We start from the raw sequence: 26,302 nt of genomic DNA on the forward strand, positions 1-26,302 counted from the left end.
GCATATGTGGGTGTTGATTATCTTGCAGTCAGTACTGTGAAGTATGATTTCTATGGACTGTATTTCTAAATGTTGTCATTGTCTGTGAGTCATTTTGAAGTGTAAGTGATGTTGGAGGATGGTCTGGTCAGTTGGATGTGTGGAATGAATCTTCCTACTTGTACTTGTTGTCTGTCACCTTTCATGGTTGTGTAGCTGTACAAAGGTGGGAGGGCAGATCTGGATGTGGGTCTGGTTTCTTGGATGAGGGCACAGTGGAAGTTGCATCCTCTGAGTTGGTTTAGCATTATCTGTATTTGTTTCTGACAGCATTGGCATGGGTTTGCAATATGTCTGGTTTGTTACTATGGTTCTGTAGAGCAGAAGGGTTTGTTTCCGATGAATGAGAGAGTGTGTTCTGTGCTACGATTTGTTGGGTGTCTGTGCTAGGCGTAAAGAAGTTTGTAAGAGGGCTTGGGAGTTGCTGTCTGATTGACTGCTGCAATTCCAGTGCTTTGATATGTCCTTCATGGATAACAGTGATATGCAGAGGAGGTAATGCCAATACAAGCTGATGATATTAATTCTGTTCTGGACCGCCAATATACCTCTGCCCACACTGCCATAAAGCACTACTCCATTAGATGCTTCAGCAGCAATCATTGGCATTACCTCCTCTGCATATCACTGTTATCCATGAAGGACATATCAAAGCACTGGCATTGCAGCAGTCAATCAGACAGCAACCCCCAAGCCCCCTTATAGACATGTGTGAAAAGAATATGCAGAATACAGAATGAAGAGCATGATGTGATACAACATCCATTCTTTAAATTGAAATTGAATACTGAAGTTTCACTGCAGACCTAATTACGCAGTTACTCAGATATAAAATGCCACATTGTCTCCTTTGTGGCAATATCAAGCAGGAAAATGTGAATTATATTTTCCTCATCTATCTATAGGTTCACTTACCAGTGATATAAGAGGGTACTCTAACCCTCCAGTTTACATCTTCAATTTCAATTTTCAGTGTATGAAAATGAAGTTGTTCACGCAGGTCCCATGCTGCTAAGGAGCCATCCTCAAGTCCTGACAACACAAGGGATGGCCGAGATGGACTAAAAGTGGCAGCTGTTGGTGAGGCACGACAGCATAACAGATACTGTGGACGGGATGGTTCTTGTACTGACCATATGCATAAAAGTCCACTTTCATTTAACTCTCCACGATCTCCTTCATCCTGCAAATGAAAATGTAGGCTTATGTACTGATATGTTAACAAATTTTGAATAAACCTTAAACAGCAGAACTGGCTGAAAATTCCATCACCATGTGCACAATTGAAAAAATCTGAAAGATCTGTTTCTTTATAGACCAGCAGATTGACATGCAAAGGCAAATTACAAAATTAGTAATATAAACTACATTTTTGTCGCCCGGTGGAATGCTTAGTAAGTAGCAGGGTGGGGTATGGCTGATATGTCTGCCACCTTAAAATGAGAGAGGAAGACATAGGGGTGTTGTTTCTCTCTTTCTCATGAAACTGGTTTCACATTCTAGTCATATTACTTATGTAGGCACAGCACTGGTGATAAAATGGCATGAATAAATCTAAAGATATTACACTTTGAGCACTAAAAATGAGTGGGTGGTGGGGGTGGCTAGCATATTTGGGCCAGTCCTCACCTGGAGGTCCTCTGTTTGTATTACACTCAACTCTTACCATGATGGTGGTGGTATTGGTCATGGTGATCCTACATAAAGTCGGACCATTTAATATTTTGCTTTAATATCCTCTATCAGTTACAGAACAAATTCATTCTAATTCACAAAGTTCCACTATTAAATCAATAAAACTGTGAAATTAGGTAATCAAAAGTGACCTACTGCTGCAATCCCCAATCCTGGGTCAAAAATACCCAGCATGCAGCAAAAATGAGACAAGTAGTTGTGAAATGTTAAGAAACAGCATTACATCTTAAGTGAAATTAAATGTTTGAATTTTTAGACACTGGTGAAGCGGTGGGATAGCACTCAGTCTCTAGCTGTCGTGGGTAATTCCCTGAAACCACAACTCCTTTTCCACATCCAGGCCCCACAAAACTTTCTATGACTTATCAGAGATGCTTCACATGCTCTGGTTCAATCCATTGACAGCACGTCGAACCCAGCATTCCACATCGTTCCAATTCACTCTTTTCCTTCCATGCCTTTCACCCTCCTGTATGTTCAGGTCCTAATTGCTCAAAATCTTTTTCACTCCATCCTTCCACCTCCAATTTGGTCTCCCACTTCTCATTCCCTCCACCTCTGACATGTATATCCTCTTTGTCAATCTTTTCTCACTCATTCTCTTGATGTGACCAAACCATTTCAATACAACCTCTTCTGCTCTCTCAACTACACTCTTTTTATTATCACACACCTCTCTCACCCTTTCATTACTTAATCAAACCACCTCACACCACATATTGTCCTCAAACATCTCATTTCCAATACATCCACCCTCCTCCGCACAACCCTGTCTATAGCCAATGCCTTGCAACCATATAACATTGTTCGAACCACTATTCCTTCAAACATACCCATTCTTGCACTCCGATATAATGTTCTCGCCTTCCACAAATTCTTCAATGCTCCCAGAACCTTTACACCTTCCCTCATCCAGTGACTCACTTCCGCTTCCATGGTTCCATCCGCTGCTAAATCCACTCCCAGATACCTAAAACACTTCACTTCCTCCAGTTTTTCTCCATTCAGACTTACCTCCTAATTGAAATGCCCCTCAACCCTACTGAACCTAATAATCTTGCTCTTATTCCTATTCACTCTCAGCTTTCTTCTTTAACAAACTTTACCAAACTCAGTCACCAACTTCAGCAGTTTCTCACTCGAATCAGCCACTAACGCTGAATCATCAACGAAAAACAACTGACTCACTTCCCAAGCTCTCTCAACCACAACAGACTGCATACTTGCCCCTCTCTCCAAAACTCTTGCATTCACCTCCCTAACAATCCCATCCATAAACAAATTGAACAACCATGGAGACATCACGCATCCCTGCCGAAAACTGACATTCACTGGGAACCGCTCACTTTCCTCTCTTTCTACTTGTACACATGCAGTACATCCTTGTTATAACTTTTCACTGCTTCCAGCAGCTTACCTCCCAACCCATATACACTTAATACCTTCCACAGAGCATCTCTATCAACTCTATCATATGCCTTCTCCAGATCCATAAATGATAAATAAAAGTCGATCTGTTTTTCTAAGTATTTCCCACATACATTCTTCAAAGCAAACACCTGATCCACACATCCTCTACCACTTCTGAAACCACACTGCTCTTCCCCAGAATATTCATTTGATGTCTTGGATGATATTCATTTACCTGTTTCAAAGTCTAATTTAATTGAACTGATAAAATTGTGTATAAAAGACTGTGTATTTCAATTCAATGGAGATTATGATGCTCAAAAATTTGCTATGGCAATGGGTAACCCTCTTTCACCTGTAATAAGTAATCTTTATATGGAATTCTTTGAAAAAAAAATTATTAAAGGATATCTTATCTTCTAATGCAATCTGGTTTAGGTATGTAGATGATGTTCTTTGTGTTTGGCCAACAAATGAAAATATACAAATATTTCTTCCCTTACTTAACAATTTAGTACCTTCCATCAAATTTACTGTAGAAAATGAAAATAATGGTAGCTTACCATTTTTAGATTGCATGATCCCTAGACAAGGAAACAAGTTTAAGTTTAGCACATACAGAAAACCTACCAATGTATGCTCATATATCCATTATTACTCATCTCAACATGACAGAGTTAAATTATCATCATTTCAATCTATGTTTCTTAGGGCATTACATATTTGCAGTCCAGAGTTTATTGATGATGAGTTTGAGAAGATATAATCTATTGGATCTAAGTTAAAGTACCCTAGATCTTTCATTGATAAATCCCTTAAGTTAGCGAAGAAATCATTTTATAGAGTTGAGCCCAAACCTCACATTGACACCAAGAATCTTTTAGTTCACCCTTTTAATAATACTTTCACTTTGCTTCCCATGTTGCTTAAATCCTTTAATGTAAATATTGCCTTTAGCAACAATAATACTATAAATAATATCTTGATCAGGAATTCACAAGAAAATTCTCTAGGTTGCATCTATAAAGTGCCTTGTGGAAACTTTGATAAATCTTATGTTGGTCAGACTGGTAAGGATCTTTCTGTTAGACTTTAGCAACATAAATATAGTGTAAGAACGGGACAAGAATAAAATGCCTTGTTTAATCACGTTAAAAACTGATCACTGTATTGACTGGAGTAACGCTATCTCAGTTATTAACTCTAACTCTATTACCAAGAGAAATATCATCGAATCTTCTATTATCAAATGCACAAAGAATTATAATCTTAATATTAGTGATGGTCTATATAAATCAGATAACTGTATTTTTGATAAAATTTGTAAAATGATAAGTTTAAGAACACTCGTTGTATGTTTTGGACAATCACATGTTTACCAAATGGCGTCCTAGCTTCGTCTCTTCGATGTATATCAACTGACTGTTATATTTCTCTCTTGTGTCTCCCCTGATGATGTGATCATTACATGAAAGTGCACTTGGGAACTTATCATGTTTAATTTTCTCCGTGGACTCATAGGGGCTAGAAATCCTCCCCTCCCGTTTATAATTTTCCAAAAGAAGGAAAAGAGAGGTGGGCCAAGTGAGGACAGACCTTCTAAGGCTCACTCCTCTGTTCTTAACACTACCTCGCAAATGTGGGATAAGGCAAATATATTTCTATTTATCTATTTATATTGCTTTGTTGCTGTCTCCCATGTTAGCGAGGTAGCGCAAGGAAACAGACGAAAGAATGGCCCAACCCACCCACCTACACATGTATATACGTACACGTCCACATACGCAAATATACATACTATACATCCCAATATATACATATATATACACACACAGACATACACATATATACCCATGTACATAATTCATATTGTCTGCCTTTATTTATTCCCAACGCCACCTCGCCACACATGGAATAACAACACCCTTCCCCTTCATGTGTCCGAGGTAGTGATAGGAAAAGACAACAAAGGCCACATTCGTTCACACTCAGTCTCTAGCTGTCATGTAATAATACACCGAAACCACAGCTCCCTTTCCACATCCAGGCCCCACAGAATTTTCCATGGTTTACCTCAGATGCTTCATATGCCCTGGTTCAATCCATTGACAGCATGTCGACCCTGGTATACCACATCATTCCAATTCACTCTATTCCTTGCATGCCTTTCACCCTCCTGCATGTTCAGGCCCCGATCACTCAAAATCTTTTTCACTCCATCTTTCCACCTCCAATTTGGTCTCCAACTTCTCGTTCCCTCCACCTCTGACACATATATCCTCTTGGTCAATCATTACTCACTCACTCTCTCCATGTGACCAAACCATTTTAAGACACCCTCTTCTACTCTCTCAACCACACTCTTTTTATTTCCACACATCTCTCTTACCCTTACATTACTTACTCGATCAAACCACCTCACACCATATATTGTCCTCAAACATCTCATTTCCAGCACATCCACCCACCTCCGCACAACTCCATCCATAGCCCACGCCAAGCAACCATACAACATTGTTGGAACCAGTATTCCTTCAAACATAACCATTTTTGCTTTCCGAGATAATGTTCTCGACTTCCACACATTCTTCAAGGCTCCCAGAATTTTCGCCCCCTCCCCCACCCTATGATTCACTTCTGCTTCCATGGTTCCATCCACTGCCAGATCCACTTCCAGATATCTAAAACAATTTACTTCCTCCAGTTTTTCTAGATTCAAACTTACCTCCCAATTGACTTGACCCTCAATCCTACTGTACCTAATAACCTTGCTCTTATTCACATTTACTCTCAACTTTCTTCTTTCACACAATTCACCAAACTCAGTCACCAGCTTCTGCAGTTTCTCACATGAATCAGCCACCAGCGCTGTATCATCAGCGAACAACAACTGACTCACTTCCCAAGCTCTCTCATCCACAACAGACTGCATACTTGCCCCTCTTTCCAAAACTCTTGCATTCACCTCCCTAACAACCCCATCCATAAACAAATTAAACAACCATGGAGACATCACACACCCCTGCCGCAAACCTACATTCACTGACAACCAATCACTTTCCTCTCTTCCTACATGTACACATGCCTTACATCCTCGATAAAAACTTTTCACTGCTTCTAACAACTTGCCTCCCACACCATATATTCTTAATACCTTCCACAGAGCATCTCTATCAACTCTATCATATGCCTTCTCCAGATCCATAAATGCTACATACAAATCCATTTGCTTTACAAGTATTTCTTACATACATTCTTCAAAGCAAACACCTGATCCACACATCCTCTACCACTTCTGAAACCACACTGCTCTTTCCCAATCTGATGTTCTGTACATGCCTTCACCCTCTCAATCAATACCCCCCCATATAATTTACCAGGAATACTTAACAAACTTATACCTCTGTAATTTGAGCACTCACTCTTATCCCCTTTGCCTTTGTACAATGGCACTATGCAAGCACTCCACCAATCCTCAGGCACCTCACCATGAATCATTTCTTTTTTTCTTTTTAAACTATTCGCCATTTCCCGCATTAGCGAGGTAGCGTTAAGAACAGAGAACTGGGCCTTTGAGGGAATATCCTCACCTGGCCCCCTTCTCTGTTCCTTCTTTTGGAAAATTAATCATACATACATCAAATAACCTTACCAACCAGTCAACAACAGAGTCACCTCCGTTTTTGATAAATTCCACTGCAATACCATCCAAACCCGCTGCCTTGTCAACTTTCATCTTCCGCAAACCTTTTACTACCTCTTCTCTGTTTACCAAATATTTTCTTTCTTTTCTTTCAAACTATTCGCCATTTCCCACGTTAGCAAAGTAGCGTTAAGAACAGAGGGCTGGGCCTCTGAGAGAATATCCTCACCTGGCAACCTTCTCTGTTCCTTCTTTGGGAAAATATATATATATCTTTTTCTTTTTTTTCTTTCATACTATTTGCCATTTCCCATGTTAACAAGGTAGCGTTAAGAAAAGAGGATTGAACCTGTGAATGAATATCCTCAACTGGCCCCCTTCTCTGTTCCTTCTTTTGGAAAATCAAACAAAAGAAAAATAAACGAGAGGGGGAGGATTTCCAGCCCCCTTACCTTTTACTCGCCTTTTACGACACGCAGGGAATACATGGAAAGTATTCTTTCTCCCCTATCCCCAGGGAAGTAAAGTGTTTTAGATATCTGGGAGAGGATCTGGCAGCGGATGGAACCATGGAAGCGCAAGTGAATCATAGGGTGGGGGAGGGGGCGAAAATCCTGGGAGCCTTGAAGAATGTGTGGAAGTCGAGAACATTATCTCCGAAAGCAAAAATGGCTATATTTGAAGGAATAGTGGTTCCAACAATGTTGTAGGGTTGCGAGGCGTGGGCTATGGATAGAGTAGTGCGCAGGAAGGTGGAAGTGCTGGAAATGAGATGTTTGAGGACAATATGTGGTGTGAGGTGGTTTGATCAAGTAAGTAATGTAAGGGTAAGAGAGATGTGTGGAAATAAGAAGAGCGTCGTTGAGAGAGCAGAAGAGGGTGTTTTGAAATGGTTTGGGCATATGGAGAGAATGAGTGAGGAAAGATTGACCAAGAGGATATATGTCGGAGGTGGAGGGAACGAGGAGAAGTGGGAGACCAAATTGGAGGTGGAAAGATGGAGTGAAAAAGATTTTGAGTGATGGGGGCCTGAACATGCAGGAGGGTGAAAGGCATGCAAGGAATAGAGTGAATTGGATCGATGTGGTATACCGGGGTCGACGTGCTGTCAATGGATTGAATCAGGGCATGTGAAGCGTCTGGGGTAAACCATAGAGAGTTCTGTGGGGCCTGGATGTGGAAAGGGAGCTGTGGTTTCGGGCATTATTGCATGACAGCTAGAGACTGAGTGTGAACGAATGGGACCTTTGTTGTCTTTTCCTAACGCTACCTCGCACACATGAGGGGGGAGGGGGATGTTATTCCATGTGTGGCGAGATGGCGATGGGAATGAATAAGGGCAGACAGTGTGAATTGTGTGCATGTGTATATATGTATATGTCTGTGTGTGTATATGAATGTGTGCGTTGGGATGTATGGGTGTGTATATTTGAGTGTGGGGATGTGTATGTATATACATTTGTATGGGGGTGGGTTGGGCCATTTCTTTCGTCTGTTTCCTTGCGCTACCTCACAAACGCGGGAGATAGCAACAAAGCAAAATAATAATATTTATTTTTTTTTCTTTTTTTTTCTTTTTGCTTTGTCGCTGTCTCCCGCGTTTGCGAGGTAGCGCAAGGAAACAGACGAAAGAAATGGCCCAACCCACCCCCATACACATGTATATACATACGTCCACACACGCAAATATACATACCTACACAGCTTTCCATTGTTTACCCCAGACGCTTCACATGCCCTGATTCAATACACTGACAGCACATCAACCCCGGTATACCACATCGCTCCAATTCACTCTATTCCTTGCCCTCCTTTCACCCTCCTGCATGTTCAGGCCCCGATCACACAAAATCTTTTTCACTCATCTTTCCACCTCCAATTTGGTCTCCCTCTTCTCCTCGTTCCCTCCACCTCCGACACATATATCCTCTTGGTCAATCTTTCCTCACTCATTCTCTCCATGTGCCCAAACCATTTCAAAACACCCTCTTCTGCTCTCTCAACCACGCTCTTTTTATTTCCACACATCTCTCTTACCCTTACGTTACTTACTCGATCAAACCACCTCACACCACACATTGTCCTCAAACATCTCATTTCCAGCACATCCATCCTCCTGCGCACAACTCTATCCATAGCCCACGCCTCGCAACCATACAACATTGTTGGAACCACTATTCCTTCAAACATACCCATTTTTGCTTTCTGAGATAATGTTCTCGACATCCACACATTCTTCAAGGCTCCCAGAATTTTCGCCCCCTCCCCCACCATATGATCCACATCCGCTTGCATGGTTCCATCCGCTGCCAGATCCACTCCCAGATATCTAAAACACTTTACCAAATGGCGTCCTAGCTTCGTCTCTTCCATGTATATCAACTGACTGTTATATTTTTCTCTTGTGTCTCCCCTGATGATGTGATTATTACACGAAAGTGTAATAATAAATATATATATATATATATATATACTTCATACTTGCCCCTCTTTCCAAAACTCTTGCATTTACCTCCCTAACAACCCCATCCATAAACAAATTAAACAACCATGGAGACATCACACACCCCTGCCGCAAACCTACATTCACTGAGAACCAATCACTTTCCTCTCTTCCTACACGTACACATGCCTTACATCCTCGATAAAAACTTTTCACTGCTTCTAACAACTTTCCTCCCACACCATATATTCTTAATACCTTCCACAGAGCATCTCTATCAACTCTATCATATGCCTTCTCCAGATCCATAAATGCTACATACAAATCCATTTGCTTTTCTAAGTATTTCTCACATACATTCTTCAAAGCAAACACCTGATCCACACATCCTCTACCACTTCTGAAACCACACTGCTCTTCCCCAATCTGATGCTCTGTACATGCCTTCACCCTCTCAATCAATACCCTCCCATATAATTTACCAGGAATACTCAACAAACTTATACCTCTGTAATTTGAGCACTCACTCTTATCCCCTTTGCCTTTGTACAATGGCACTATGCACGCATTCCGCCAATCCTCAGGCACCTCACCATGAGTCATACATACATTAAATAACCTTACCAACCAGTCAACAATACAGTCACCCCCTTTTTTAATAAATTCCACTGCAATACCATCCAAACCTGCTGCCTTGCCGGCTTTCATCTTCCGCAAAGCTTTCACTACCTCTTCTCTGTTTACCAAATCATTTTCCCTAACCCTCTCACTTTGCACACCACCTCGACCAAAACACCTTATATCTGCCACTCTATCATCAGACACATTCAGCAAACCTTCAAAATACTCACTCCATCTCCTTCTCACATCACCACTACTTGTTATCACCTCCCCATTAGCGCCCTTCACTGAAGTTCCCATTTCCTCCCTTGTCTTACGCACTTTATTTACCTCCTTCCAGAACATCTTTTTATTCTCCCTAAAATTTAATGATACTCTCTCACCCCAACTCTCATTTGCCCTTTTTTTCACCTCTTGCAACTTTCTCTTGACCTCCTGTCTCTTTCTTTTATACATCTCCCACTCAATTGCATTTTTTCCCTGCAAAAATCGTCCAAATGCCTCTCTCTTCTCTTTCACTAATACTCTTACTTCTTCATCCCACCACTCACTACCCTTTCTAATCAACCCACCTCCCACTCTTCTCATGCCACAAGCATCTTTTGCGCAATCCATCACTGATTCCCTAAATACATCCCATTCCTCCCCCACTCCCCTTGCTTCCATTGCTCTCACCTTTTGTTTTGGAAAGAGGGGCAAGTATGAAGTCTGTTGGGGATGAGAGAGCTTGGGAAGTGAGTCAGTTGTTGTTCGCTGATGATACAGCGCTGGTGGCTGATTCATGTGAGAAACTGCAGAAGCTGGTGACTGAGTTTGGTAAAGTGTGTGGAAGAAGAAAGTTAAGAGTAAATGTGAATAAGAGCAAGGTTATTAGGTACAGTAGGGTTGAGGGTCAAGTCAATTGGGAGGTGAGTTTGAATGGAGAAAAACTGGAGGAAGTGAAGTGTTTTAGATATCTGGGAGTGGATCTGGCAGCGGATGGAACCATGGAAGCGGAAGTGGATCATAGGGTGGGGGAGGGGGCGAAAATTCTGGGGGATTGAAGAATGTGTGGAAGTCGAGAACATTATCTCGGAAAGCAAAAATGGGTATGTTTGAAGGAATAGTGGTTCCAACAATGTTGTATGGTTGCGAGGCGTGGGCTATGGATAGAGTTTTGCGCAGGAGGATGGATGTGCTGGAAATGAGATGTTTGAGGACAATGTGTGGTGTGAGGTGGTTTGATCGAGTGAGTAACGTAAGGGTAAGAGATGTGTGGAAATAAAAAGAGCGTGGTTGAGAGAGCAGAAGAGGGTGTTTTGAAGTGGTTTGGGCACATGGAGAGGATGAGTGAGGAAAGTTTGACCAAGAGGATATATGTGTCGGAGGTGGAGGGAGCAAGGAGAAGAGGGAGACCAAATTGGAGGTGGAAAGATGGAGTGAAAAAGATTTTGTGTGATCGGGGCCTGAACATGCAGGAGGGTGAAAGGAGGGCAAGGAATAGAGTGAATTGGAGCGATGTGGTATACCAGGGTTGACGTGCTGTCAGTGGATTGAATCAAGGCATGTGAAGCGTCTGGGTAAACCATGGAAAGCTGTGTAGGTATGTATATTTGCGTGTGTGGACGTATGTATATATATGTGTATGGCGGGGGAGGCTGGGCCATTTCTTTCATCTGTTTCCTTGCGCTATCTCGCAAACGCGTTAGACAGCGACAAAGTATAAAAAAAAAAATATATATATATATATATATATATATATTATATTTCATATTTTTTTTATTATACTTTGTCGCTGTCTCCCGCGTTTGCGAGGTAGCGCAAGGAAACAGACGAAAGAAATGGCCCAACCTCCCCCGCCATACACATATATATACATACGTCCACACACGTAAATATACATACCTACACAGCTTTCCATGGTTTACCCCAGACGCTTCACATGCCTTGATTCAATCCACTGACAGCACGTCAACACCGGTATACCACATTGCTCCAATTCACTCTATTCCTTGCCCCCCTTTCACCCTCCTGCATGTTCAGGCCCCGATCACACAAAATCTTTTTCACTCCATCTTTCCACCTCCAATTTGGTCTCCCTCTTCTCCTCGTTCCCTCCACCTCCGACACATATATCCTCTTGGTCAATCTTTCCTCACTCATTCTCTCCATGTGCCCAAACCACTTCAAAACACCCTCTTCTGCTCTCTCAACCACGCTCTTTTTATTTCCACACATCTCTCTTACCCTTACGTTACTCACTCGATCAAACCACCTCACACCACATATTGTCCTCACACATCTCATTTCCAGCACATCCATCCTCCTGCGCTCAACTCTATCCATAGCCCACGCCTCGCAACCATACAACATTGCTGGAACCACTATTCCTTCAAACATACACATTTTTGCTTTCCGAGATAATGTTCTCAACTTCCACACATTCTTCAAGGCCCCCAGGATTTTCGCCCCCTCCCCCACCCTATGATCCACTTCCGCTTCCATGGTTCCATCCGCTGCCAGATCCACTCCCAGATATCTAAAACACTTCACTTCCTCCAGTTTTTCTCCATTCAAAACTCACCTCCCAATTGACTTGACCCTCAACCCTACTGTACCTAATATCCTTGCTCTTATTCACATTTACTCTTAACTTTCTTCTTCCACACACTTTACCAAACTCAGTCACCAGCTTCTGCAGTTTCTCACATGAATCAGCCACCAGCGCTGTATCATCAGCGAACAACAACTGACTCACTTCCCAAGCTCTCTCATCCCCAACAGACTTCATACTTGCCCCTCTTTCCAAAACTCTTGCATTTACCTCCCTAACAACCCCATCCATAAACAAATTAAACAACCATGGAGACATCACACACCCCTGCCGCAAACCTACATTCACTGAGAACCAATCACTTTCCTCTCTTCCTACACGTACACATGCCTTACATCCTCGATAAAAACTTTTCACTGCTTCTAACAACTTTCCTCCCACACCATATATTCTTAATACCTTCCACAGAGCATCTCTATCAACTCTATCATATGCCTTCTTCAGATCCATAAATGCTACATACAAATCCATTTGCTTTTCTAAGTATTTCTCACATACATTCTTCAAAGCAAACACCTGATCCACACATCCTCTACCACTTCTGAAACCACACTGCTCTTCCCCAATCTGATGCTCTGTACATGCCTTCACCCTCTCAATCAATACCCTCCCATATAATTTACCAGGAATACTCAACAAACTTATACCTCTGTAATTTGAGCACTCACTCTTATCCCCTTTGCCTTTGTACAATGGCACTATGCACGCATTCCGCCAATCCTCAGGCACCTCACCATGAGTCATACATACATTAAATAACCTTACCAACCAGTCAACAATACAGTCACCCCCTTTTTTAATATATTCCACTGCAGTACCATCCAAACCTGCTGCCTTGCCGGCTTTCATCTTCCGCAAAGCTTTCACTACCTCTTCTCTGTTTACCAAATCATTTTCCCTAGCCCTCTCACTTTGCACACCACCTCGACCAAAACACCCTATATCTGCCACTCTATCATCAAACACATTCAACAAACCTTCAAAATACTCACTCCATCTCCTTCTCACATCACCACTACTTGTTATCACCTCCCCATTTGCGCCCTTCACTGAAGTTCCCATTTGCTCCCTTGTCTTACGCACTTTATTTACCTCCTTCCAGAACATCTTTTTATTCTCCCTAAAATTTAATGATACTCTCTCACCCCAACTCTCATTTGCCCTTTTTTTCACCTCTTGCACCTTTCTCTTGACCTTCTGTCTCTTTCTTTTATATATCTCCCACTCAATTGCATTTTTTCCCTGCAAAAATCGTCCAAATGCCTCTCTCTTCTCTTTCACTGGTACTCTTACTTCTTCATCCCACCACTCACTACCCTTTCTAATCAACCCACCTCCCACTCTTCTCATGCCACAAGCATCTTTTGCGCAATCCATCACTGATTCCCTAAATACATCCCATTCCTCCCCCACTCCCCTTACTTCCATTGTTCTCACCTTTTTCCATTCTGTACTCAGTCTCTCCTGGTACTTCCTCACACAGGTCTCCTTCCCACGCTCACTTACTCTCACCACCCTCTTCACCCCAACATTCACTCTTCTTTTCTGAAAACCCATACAAATCTTCACCTTAGCCTCCACAAGATAATGATCAGACATCCCTCCAGTTGCACCTCTCAGCACATTAACATCCAAAAGTCTCTCTTTCGCACACCTGTCAATTAACACGTAATCCAATAATGCTCTCTGGCCATCTCTCCTACTTACATAAGTATACTTATGTATATCTCGCTTTTTAAACCAGGTATTCCCAATCATCAGTCCTTTTTCAGCACATAAATCTACAAGCTCTTCACCATTTCCATTTACAACACTGAACACCCCATGTATACCAATTATTCCCTCAACTGCCACATTACTCACCTTTGCATTCAAATCACCCATCACTATAACCCGGTCTCGTGCATCAAAACCACTAACACACTCATTCAGCTGCTCCCAAAACACTTGCCTCTCATGATCTTTCTTCTCATGCCCAGGTGCATATGCACCAATAATCACCCACCTCTCTCCATCAACTTTCAGTTTTACCCATATCAATCGAGAATTTACTTTCTTACACTCTATCACATACTCCCACAACTCCTGTTTCAGGAGTATTGCTACTCCTTCCCTTGCTCTTGTCCTCTCACTAACCCCTGACTTTACTCCCAAGACATTCCCAAACCACTCTTCCCCTTTACCCTTGAGCTTCGTCTCACTCAGAGCCAAAACATCCAGGTTCCTTTCCTCAAACATACTACATATCTCTCCTTTTTTCACATCTTGGTTACATCCACACACATTTAGGCACCCCACTCTGAGCCGTCGAGGAGGATGAGCACTCCCCGCGTGACTCCTTCTTCTGTTTCCCATTTTAGAAAGTTAATACAAGGAGGGGAGGATTTCTGGCCCCCCGCTCCCGTCCCCTCTAGTCGCTTTCTACGACACGCGAGGAATACGTGGGAAGTATTCTTTCACCCCTATCCCCAGGGATAATATACATATATATATATATACATATACACATACACACACATACACATACATACACACATATACACACACACACACATACATATACATACATATGAAAAATGTAAGAAACAATTTAGAAAACTGAAACTTCTAGCTTGAAATGAACGAAAAACTGAATGTCACACAATGTTCAACCTCTGGCTATGGAAAAAGGAAATGCACAATTTATCCACACAAACGTCCATAGCAGTTCTCATCAATTTAACCACTGTATCAATAAGCTTCAATGTCTAAGCTACATTTTTCTCCAGTTTTCACTATTTTCTTGTCAAAACACCATGTATGAAAACTATCACTCCATATATATATATATATAGGTTTCTTTCTACCCTTTCTCCTCCACGCATTCCTCACGTGTCATAGAAGGCGACTAAAGGGGATGGGTGCGGGGGGGGGGGCCAGAAACCCTCCCCTCCTTGTATTTTAACTTTCTAAAAGGGGAAACGGAAGAAGGAGTCATGCGAGGAGTGCTCATCCTCCTCGAAGGCTCAGATTAGGGTGTCTAAATGTGTGTGGATGTACCCAAGATGAGAAAAAAGGAGAGATAGGTAGTATGTTTGAGGAAAGGAACCTGGATGTTTTGGCTCTGAATGAAACAAAGCTCAAGGGTAAAGGGGAAGAGTGGTTTGGGAATGTCTTAGGAGTAAAGTCAGGGGTTAGTGAGAGGACAAGAGCAAGGGAAGGAGTAGCACTACTCCTGAATCAGGAGTTGTGGGAGTATGTGATAGAGTGTAAGAAAGTAAATTCTAGATTGATATGGGTAAAACTGAAAGTTGATGGAGAGAGATGGGTGATTATTGGTGCATATGCACCTGGGCATGAGAAGAAAGATCATGAGAGAAAAGTGTTTTGGGAGCAGCTGAAAGAATGTGTTAGTGGTTTCGATGCACAAGACTGGGTTATAGTGATGGGTGATTTGAATGCAAAGGTGAGTAATGTGGAAGTTGAGGGAATAATTGGCATACATGGAGTGTTCAGTGCTGTAAATGGAAATGGTGAAGAGCTTGTAGATTTATGTGCTGAAAAAGGAGTGGTGATTGGGAATACCTGATTTAAAAAGCAAGATATACATAAGTATACGTATGTAAGTAGGAGAGATGGCCAGAGAGAGTTATTGGATTATGTGTTAATTGATAGAGGCACGAAAGAGAGACTTTTGGATATTAATGTGCTCAAAAGTGCAACTGGAGGGAATGTATGATCATTATCTTGTGGACGCGAAGGTGAAGATTTGTGGGGATTTTCAGAGAAGAAGAGAGAATATTGGGGTGAAGAGAGTGGTGAGAGTAAGTGAGCTTGGGAAGGAGACTTGTGTGAGGAAGTACCAGGAGAGACTGAGTAGGGAATGGAAAAAGGTGAGAACAAACGAGGTAAGGGGAGTGGAGGAGGAATGGGATGTATTTAGGGAAGCAGTGATGGCTTCCTCAAAAGATTCTTGTGGCATGAGAAGAGTGGGAGGTGGGTTGATTAGAAAAGGTAGTGAGTGGTGGGATGAAGAAGTAAGATTATTAGTGAAAGAGCAAAGAGAGGCATTTGGACAATTTTTGCAGGGAAAAAATGCAAATGAGTGGGAGAGGTATAAAAGAAAGAGGCAGGAGGTCAAGAGAAAGGTGCAAGAGGTGAAAACGAGGGCAAAAGAGAGTTGGGGTGAGAGAGTATCATTAAATTTTAGGGAGAATAAAAATATATTTTGGAAGGAGATAAATAAAGTGCGTAAGACAAGGGAGCAAATGGGAACTTCAGTAAAGGGGGCTAATGAGGAGGTGATAACAAGTAGTGGTGATGTGAGAAGGAGATGGAGTGAGTATTTTGAAGGTTTGTCGAATGTGTTTGATGACAGAGTGGCAGATATAGGGTGTTTTGGTCGAGGTGGTGTGCAAAGTGAGAGGGTTAGGGAAAATGATTTGGTAAATAGAGAAGAGGTAGTAAAAGCTTTACAGAAGATGAAAGCCGGCAAGGCAGCAGGTTTGGATGGTACTGCAGTGGAATTTATTAAAAAAGGGGGTGACTGTATTGTTGACTGGTTGGTAAGGTTATTTAATGTATGTATGATTTATGGTGAGGTGCCTAAGGATTGGCAGAATGCTTGCATAGTGCCATTGTACACAGGCAAAGGGGATAAGAGTGAGTGCTCAAATTACAGAGGTATAAGTTTGTTGAGTATTCCTGGTAAATTATATGGGAGGGTAGTGACTGAGAGGGTGAAGGCATGTTCAGAGCATCAGATTGGGGAAGAGCAGTGTGGTTTCAGAAGTGGTAGAGGATGTGTGGATCAGGTGTTTGCTTTGAAGAATGTATGTGAGAAATACTTAGAAAAACAAATGGATTTGTATGTAGCATTTATGGATCTGGAGACGGCATATGATAGAGTTGATAGAGATGCTCCGTGGAAGGTTTTAAGAATACCTGGTGTGGGAAGCAAGTTGTTAGAAACAGCGAAAAGTTTTATCGAGGATGTAAGGCATGTGTACATGTAGGAAGAGAGGAAAGTGATTGGTTCTCAGTGAATGTAGGTTTGCGGCAGGGGTGTGTGATGTCTCCATTGTTGTTTAATTTCTTTATGGATGGGGTTGTTACGGATGTGAATGCAAGAGTTTTGGAAAGAGGGGCAAGTATGCAGTCTGTTGTGGATGAGAGAGCTTGGGAAGTGAGTCAGTTGTTGTTCGCTGATGATACCGCGCTGGTGGGTGATTTGTGTAATAAACTGCAGAAGCTGGTGACTGAGTTTGGTAAAGTGTATGAAAGAAGAAAGTTAAGAGTAAATGTGAATAAGAGCAAGGTTATTAGGTGCAGTAGGGTTGAGGGTCAAGTCAACTGGGAGGTAAGTTTGAATGGAGAAAAACTGGAAGAAGTAAAGTGTTTTAGATATCTGGGAGTGGATCTGGCAGCGGATGGAACCATGGAAGCGGAAGTGAATCATAGGGTGGGGGAAGGGGTGAAAATCCTGGGAGCCTTGAAGAATGTGTGGAAGTCGAGAACATTATCTCGGAAAGCTAAAATGGGTATGTTTGAAGGAATAGTGGTTCCAACAATGTTGTATGGTTGCGAGGCGTGTGCTATGGATAGAGTTGTGCACAGGAGGGTCGATGTGCTGGAAATGAGATGTTTGAGGACAATGTGTGGTGTGAGGTGGTTTGATCGAGTAAGTATTGTAAGGGTAAGAGAGATGTGTGGAAATAAAAAGAGCGTGGTTGAGAGAGCAGAAGAGGGTGTTTTGAAATGGTTTGGGCACATGGAGAGAATGAGTGAGGAAAGATTGACCAAGAGGATATATGTGTCGGGGGTGGAGGGAACGAGGAGAAGTGGGAGACCAAATTGGAGGTGGAAAGATGGAGTGAAAAAGATTTTGTGTGATCCGGGCCTGAACATGCAGGAGGGTGAAAGGAGGGCAAGGAATACAGTGAATTGGATCGATGTGGTATACCGGGGTTGAAGTGCTGTCAGTGGATTGAATCAGGGCATGTGAAGCGTCTCGGGTAAACCATGGAAAGTTGTGTGGGGCCTAGATGTGGAAAGGGAGCTGTGGTTTCGGGCATTATTGCATGACAGCTGGAGACTGAGTGTGAACGAATGGGGCCTTTGTTGTCTTTTCCTACTGCTACCTCGCACACATGAGGGGGAGGGGGATGGTATTCCATGTGTGGCGAGGTGGCGATGGGAATGAATAAAGGCAGACTGTGAATTGTGTGCATGGGTATATATATATGTGTCTGTGTGTGTATATATATGTGTACATGTATATACATACGTCCACACACGCAAATATACATACCTACACAGCTTTCCATGGTTTACCCCAGACGCTTCACATGCCTTGATTCAATCCACTGACAGCACGTCAACCCCGGTATACCACATCGTTCCAATTCACTCTATTCCTTGCCCTCCTTTCACCCTCCTGCATGTTCAGGCCCCGATCACACAAAATCTTTTTCACTCCATCTTTCCACCTCCAATTTGGTCTCACTCTGCTCCTCGTTCCATCCACCTCCGACACATATATCCTCTTGGTCAATCTTTCCTCACTCATTCTCTCCATGTGCCCAAACCACTTCAAAACACCCTCTTCTGCTCTCTCAACCACGCTCTTTTTATTTCCACACATCTCTCTTACCCTTACGTTACTCACTCGATCAAACCACCTCACACCACACATTGTCCTCAAACATCTCATTTCCAGCACATCCATCCTCCTGCGCACAACTCTATCCATAGCCCACGCCTCGCAACCATACAATATTGTTGGAACCACTATTCCTTCAAACATACCCATTTTTGCTTTCCGAGATAATGTTCTCGACTTCCACACATTCTTCAAAGCCCAAAGAATTTTCGCCCCCTCCCCCACCCTATGATCCACTTCCGCTTCCATGGTTCCATCCGCTGCCAGATCCACTCCCAGATATCTAAAACACTTCACTTCCTCCAATTTTACTCCATTCAAACTCACCTCCCAATTGACTTGACCCTCAACCCTACTGTACCTAATAACCTTGCTTTTATTCATATTTACTCTTAACTTTCTTCTTCCACACACTTTACCAAACTCAGTCACCAGCTTCTGCAGTTTCTCACATGAATCAGCCACCAGCGCTGTATCATCAGCGAACAACAACTGACTCACTTCCCAAGCTCTCTCCTCCCCAACAGACTTCATACTTGCCCCTCTTTCCAAAACTCTTGCATTTACCTCCCTAACAACCCCATCCATAAACAAATTAAACAACCATGGAGACATCACACACCCCTGCCGCAAACCTACATTCACTGAGAACCAATCACTTTCCTCTCTTCCTACACGTACACATGCCTTACATCCTCGATAAAAACTTTTCACTGCTTCTAACAACTTTCCTCCCACACCATATATTCTTAATACCTTCCACAGAGCATCTCTATCAACTCTATCATATGCCTTCTCCAGATCCATAAATGCTACATACAAATCCATTTGCTTTTCTAAGTATTTCTCACATACATTCTTCAAAGCAAACACCTGATCCACACATCCTCTACCACTTCTGAAACCACACTGCTCTTCCCCAATCTGATGCTCTGTACATGCCTTCACCCTCTCAATCAATACCCTCCCATATAATTTACCAGGAATACTCAACAAACTTATACCTCTGTAATTTGAGCACTCACTCTTATCCCCTTTGCCTTTGTACAATGGCACTATGCACGCATTCCGCCAATCCTCAGGCACCTCACCATGAGTCATACATACATTAAATAACCTTACCAACCAGTCAACAATACAGTCACCCCCTTTTTTAATAAATTCCACTGCAATACCATCCAAACCTGCTGCCTTGCCGGCTTTCATCTTCCGCAAAGCTTTCACTACCTCTTCTCTGTTTACCAAATCATTTTCCCTAACCCTCTCACTTTGCACACCACCTCGACCAAAGCACCCTATATCTGCCACTCTATCATCAAACACATTCAACAAACCTTCAAAATACTCACTCCATCTCCTTCTCACATCACCACTACTTTTTATCACCTCCCCATTTGCGCCCTTCACTAAAGTTCCCATTTGCTCCCTTGTCTTACGCACTTTATTTACCTCCTTCCACAACATGTTTTTATTCTCCCTAAAATTTAATGATACTCTCTCACCCCAACTCTCATTTGCCCTTTTTTTCACCTCTTGCACCTTTCTCTTGACCTCCTGTCTCTTTCTTTTATACATCTCCCACTCAATTGCATTTTTTCCCTGCAAAAATCGTCCAAATGCCTCTCTCTTCTCTTTCACTAATACTCTTACTTCTTCTTACTTCTTCTTCATAAACGCGGGAGACAGCGACAAAGTATAAAAAAAAGAAAAAAATATATATATATATATATATATATATATATATATATATATATATATATATATTTTTTTTTTTTTTCATACTATTCGCAATTTCCCGCGATAGCGAGGTAGCGTTAAGAACAGAGGACTGGGCCTTTGAGGGAATATCCTCACCTGGCCCTCTTCTCTGTTCCTTCTTTTGGAAAATTAAAAAAAAAAAAACGAGAGGGGAGGATTTCCAGCACCCCGCTCCCTTCCCTTTTAGTCGCCTTCTACGACACGCAGGGAATACGTGGGAATTATTCTTTCTCCCCTATCCCCAGGTAATATATATATATATATATATATATATATATATATATATATATATATATATATATATATATATTTTTCTTTTTTTTTTTTTTGCCGCTGTCTCCCGCGTTTGCGAGGTAGCGCAAGGAGACAGACGAAAGAAATGGCCCAACCCACCCCCATACACATGTATATACAAATGTCCGCACACGCAAATATACATACCTACACAGCTTTCCATGGTTTACCCCAGACGCTTCACATGCCCTGATTCAATCCACCGACAGCACGTCAACCCCGGTATACCACATCGCTCCAATTCACTCTATTCCTTGCCCTCCTTTCACCCTCCTGCATGTTCAGGCCCCATTCACACAAAATCTTCTTCACTCCATCTTTCCACCTCCAATTTGGTCTCCCTCTTCTCCTCGTTCCCTCCACCTACGACACATATATCCTCTTGGTCAATCTTTCCTCACTCATTCTCTCCATGTGCCCAAACCATTTCAAATCACCCTCTTCTGCTCTCTCAACCACGCTCTTTTTATTTCCACACATCTCTCTTACCCTTACGTTACTCACTCGATCAAACCACCTCACACCACACATTGTCCTCAAACATCTCATTTCCAGCACATCCATCCTCCTGCGCACAACTCTATCCATAGCCCACGCCTCGCAACCATACAACATTGTTGGAACCACTATTCCTTCAAACATACCCATTTTTGCTTTCTGAGATAATGTTCTCGACTTCCACACATTCTTCAAAGCCCCCAGGATTTTCACCCCCTCCCCCACCCTATGATCCACTTCCGCTTCCATGGTTCCATCCGCTGCCAGATCCACTCCCAGATATCTAAAACACTTCACTTCCTCCAGTTTTTCTCCATTCAAACTCACCTCCCAATTGACTTGACCCTCAACCCTACTGTACCTAATAACCTTGGTCTTATTCACATTTACTCTTAACTTTCTTCTTCCACACACTTTTCCAAACTCAGTCACCAGCTTCTGCAGTTTCTCACATGAATCAGCCACCAGCGCTGTATCATCAGCGAACAACAACTGACTCACTTCCCAAGCTCTCTCATCCCCAACAGACTTCATACTTGCCCCTCTTTCCAAAACTCTTGCATTTACCTCCCTAACAACCCCATCCATAAACAAATCAAACAACCATGGAGACATCACACACCCCTGCCGCAAACCTACATTCACTGAGAACCAATCACTTTCCTCTCTTCCTACACGTACACATGCCTTACATCCTCGATAAAAACTTTTCACTGATTCTAACAACTTTCCTCCCACACCATATATTCTTAATACCTTCCACAGAGCATCTCTATCAACTCTATCATATGCCTTCTCCAGATCCATAAATGCTACATACAAATCCATTTGCTTTTCTAAGTATTTCTCACATACATTCTTCAAAGCAAACACCTGATCCACACATCCTCTACCACTTCTGAAACCACACTGCTCTTCCCCAATCTGATGCTCTGTACATGCCTTCACCCTCTCAATCAATACCCTCCCATATAATTTACCAGGAATACTCAACAAACTTATACCTCTGTAATTTGAGCACTCACTCTTATCTCCTTTGCCTTTGTACAATGGCACTATGCACGCATTCCGCCAATCCTCAGGCACCTCACCATGAGTCATACATACATTAAATAACCTTACCAACCAGTCAACAATACAGTCACCCCCTTTTTTAATAAATTCCACTGCAATACCATCCAAACCTACTGCCTTGCCGGCTTTCATATATATATATATATATATATATATATATATATATATATATATATATATATATATATATATATATGTATATATATATATGTATATATATGTATATATATATGTATATTATCCCTGGGGATAGGGGTGAAAGAATACTTCCCACGTATTCCTCGCGTATCGTAGAAAGCGACTAGAGGGGACGGGAGCAGGGGGCCAGAAATCCTCCCCTCCTTGTATTAACTTTCTAAAATGGGAAACAGAAGAAGGAGTCACGCGGGGAGTGCTCATCCTCCTCGAAGGCTCAGAGTGGGGTGCCTAAATGTGTGTGGATGTAACCAAGATGTGAAAAAAGGAGAGATAGGTAGTATGTTTGAGGAAAGGAACCTGGATGTTTTGGCTCTGAGTGAAACGAAGCTCAAGGGTGTTAGTGGTTTTGATGCACGAGACCGGGTTATAGTGATGGGTGATTTGAATGCAAAGGTGAGTAATGTGGCAGTTGAGGGAATAATTGGTATACATGGGGTGTTCAGTGTTGTAAATGGAAATGGTGAAGAGCTTGTAGATTTATGTGCTGAAAAGGACTGATGATTGGGAATACCTGGTTTAAAAAGCGAGATATACATAAGTATACTTATGTAAGTAGGAGAGATGGCCAGAGAGCGTTATTGGATTACGTGTTAATTGACAGGCGTGCGAAAGAGAGACTTTTGGATGTTAATGTGCTGAGAGGTGCAACTGGAGGGATGTCTGATCATTATCTTGTGGAGGCAAAGGTGAAGATTTGTATGGGTTTTCAGAAAAGAAGAGTGAATGTTGGGGTGAAGAGGGTGGTGAGAGTAAGTGAGCTCGGGAAGGAGACTTGTGTGAGGAAGTACCAGGAGAGACTGAGTACAGAATGGAAAAAGGTGAGAACAATGGAAGTAAGGGGAGTGGGGGAGGAATGGGATGTATTTATGGAATCAGTGATGGATTGCGCAAAAGATGCTTGTGGCATGAGAAGAGTGGGAGGTGGTTGATTAGAAAGGGTAGTGAGTGGTGGGATGAAGAAGTAAGAGTATTAGTGAAAGAGAAGAGAGAGACATTTGGACAATTTTTGCAGGGAAAAAATGCAATTGAGTGGGGGATGTATAAAAGAAAGAGACAGGAGGCCAAGAGAAAGGTGCAAGAGGTGAAAAAAAGGGCAAATGAGAGTTGGGGTGAGAGAGTATCATTAAATTTTAGGGAGAATAAAAAGATGTTCTGGAAGGAGGTAAATAAAGTGCGTAAGACAAGGGAGCAAATGGGAACTTCAGTGAAGGGCGCAAATGAGGAGGTGATAACAAGTAGTGGTGATGTGAGAAGGAGATGGAGTGAGTATTTTGAAGGTTTGTTGAATGTGTTTGATGATAGAGTGGCAGATATAGGGTGTTTTGGTCGAGGTGGTGTGCAAAGTGAGAGGGTTAGGGAAAATGATTTGGTAAACAGAGAAGAGGTAGTGAAAGCTTTGCGGAAGATGAAAACCGGCAAGGCAACAGGTTTGGATGGTATTGCAGTGGAATTTATAAAAAAAGGGGGTGACTGTATTGTTGACTGGGTTTGGGAAGGTTATTTAATGTATGTATGACTCATGGTGAGGTGCCTGAGGATTGGCGGAATGCGTGCATAGTGCCATTGTACAAAGGCTCTGGGGAAGGAATTAAAAATTTAATGGTGTGGGAGGAAAGTTGTTAGAAGCAGTGAAAAGTTTTTAGCGAGGATGTAAGGCATGTGTACGTGTAGGAAGAGAGGAAAGTGATTGGTTCTCAGTGAATGTAGGTTTGCAGCAGGGGTGTGTGATGTCTCCATGGTTGTTTAATTTGTTTATGGATGGGTTGTTAGGGAGGTAAATGCAAGAGTTTTGGAAAGAGGGGCAAGTATGAAGTCTGTTGGGGATAAGAGAGCTTGGGAAGTGAGTCAGTTGTTGTTCGCTGATGATACAGCGCTGGTGGCTGATTCATGTGAGAAACTGCAGAAGCTGGTGACTGAGTTTGGTAAAGTGTGTGGAAGAAGAAAGTTAAGAGTAAATGTGAATAAGAGCAAGGTTATTAGGTACAGTAGGGTTGAGGGTCAAGTCAATTGGGAGGTGAGTTTGAATGGAGAAAAACTGGAGGAAGTGAAGTGTTTTAGATGTCTGGGAGTGGATCTGGCAGCGGATGGAACCATGGAAGCGGAAGTGGATCATAGGGTGGGGGAGGGGGCGAAAATTCTGGGGGCCTTGAAGAATGTGTGGAAGTCGAGAACATTATCTCGGAAAGCAAAAATGGGTATGTTTGAAGGAATAGTGGTTCCAACAATGTTGTATGGTTGCGAGGCGTGGGCTATGGATAGAGTTGTGCGCAGGAGGATGGATGTGCTGGAAATGAGATGTTTGAGGACAATGTGAGCTGTGAGGTGGTTTGATCGAGTGAGTAACGTAAGGGTAAGAGAGATGTGTGGAAATAAAAAGAGGGTGGTTGAGACAGCAGAAGAGGGTGTTTTGAAGTGGTTTGGGCACATGGAGAGAATGAGTGAGGAAAGATTGACCAAGAGGATATATGTGTCGGAGGTGGAGGGAACGAGGAGAAGAGGGAGACCAAATTGGAGGTGGAAAGATGGAGTGAAAAAGATTTTGTGTGATCGGGGCCTGAACATGCAGGAGGGTGAAAGGAGGGCAAGGAATAGAGTGAATTGGAGCGATGTGGTATACCGGGGTTGACGTGCTGTCAGTGGATTGAATCAAGGCATGTGAAGCATCTGGGGTAAACCATGGAAAGCTGTGTAGGTGTGTATATTTACGTGTGTGGACGTATGTATATACATGTGTATGGGGGGGGTTGGGCCATTTCTTTCGTCTGTTTCCTTGCGCTACCTCGCAAACGCGGGAGACAGCGACAAAGTATAATAAAAGAAAATAATAATCCTCCCCTCCTTGTATTTTTTAACTTTCTAAAATGGGAAACAGAAGAAGGAGTCATGTGGGGAGTGCTCATCCTCCTCGAAGGCTCAGACTGGGGTGTCTAAACGTGTGTGGATGTAACCAAGATGTGAAAAAAGGAGAGATAGGTAGTATGATTGAGGAAAGGAACCTGGATGTTTTGGCTCTGAGTGAAATGAAGCTCAAGGGTAAAGGGGAAGAGTGGTTTGGGAATTTCTTGGGAGTAAAGTCAGGGTTAGTGAGAGGACAAGAGCAAGGGAAGGAGTAGCAGTACTCCTGAAACAGGAGCTGTGGGAGTATGTGATAGAATGTAAGAAAGTAAATTCTCGATTAATATGGGTAAAACTGAAAGTTGATGGAGAGAGATGGGTGATTATTGGTGCATATGCACCTGGGCATGAGAAGAAAGATCATGAGAGGCAAGTGTTTTGGGAGCAGCTGAATGAGTGTGTTAGTGGTTTTGATGCACAAGACCAGGTTATAGTGATGGGTGATTTGAATGCAAAGGTGAGTAACGTGGCAGTTGAGGGAATAATTGGTATGCATGGGGT

The 26,302-nt window shown here is 42.5% G+C and overlaps 1 protein-coding gene across 2 annotated transcripts in view; it reads right to left on the reverse strand.

Moving 5' to 3' along the window:
* Positions 1-26,302, reverse strand: part of LOC139757449 (uncharacterized) — a 652,064-nt gene that overhangs the window by 227,485 nt on the left and 398,277 nt on the right. For both annotated transcript variants that reach the window (XM_071677974.1, XM_071677975.1), the window contains exon 12: positions 955-1,222. In XM_071677974.1, coding sequence (XP_071534075.1) covers positions 955-1,222 — 268 coding nt within the window. The remainder of the gene's footprint in view (positions 1-954; positions 1,223-26,302) is intronic.

The sequence above is a fragment of the Panulirus ornatus genome, chromosome 26 (genome assembly GCF_036320965.1).
Source record: "Panulirus ornatus isolate Po-2019 chromosome 26, ASM3632096v1, whole genome shotgun sequence".
NCBI lineage: Eukaryota > Metazoa > Arthropoda > Malacostraca > Decapoda > Palinuridae > Panulirus > Panulirus ornatus.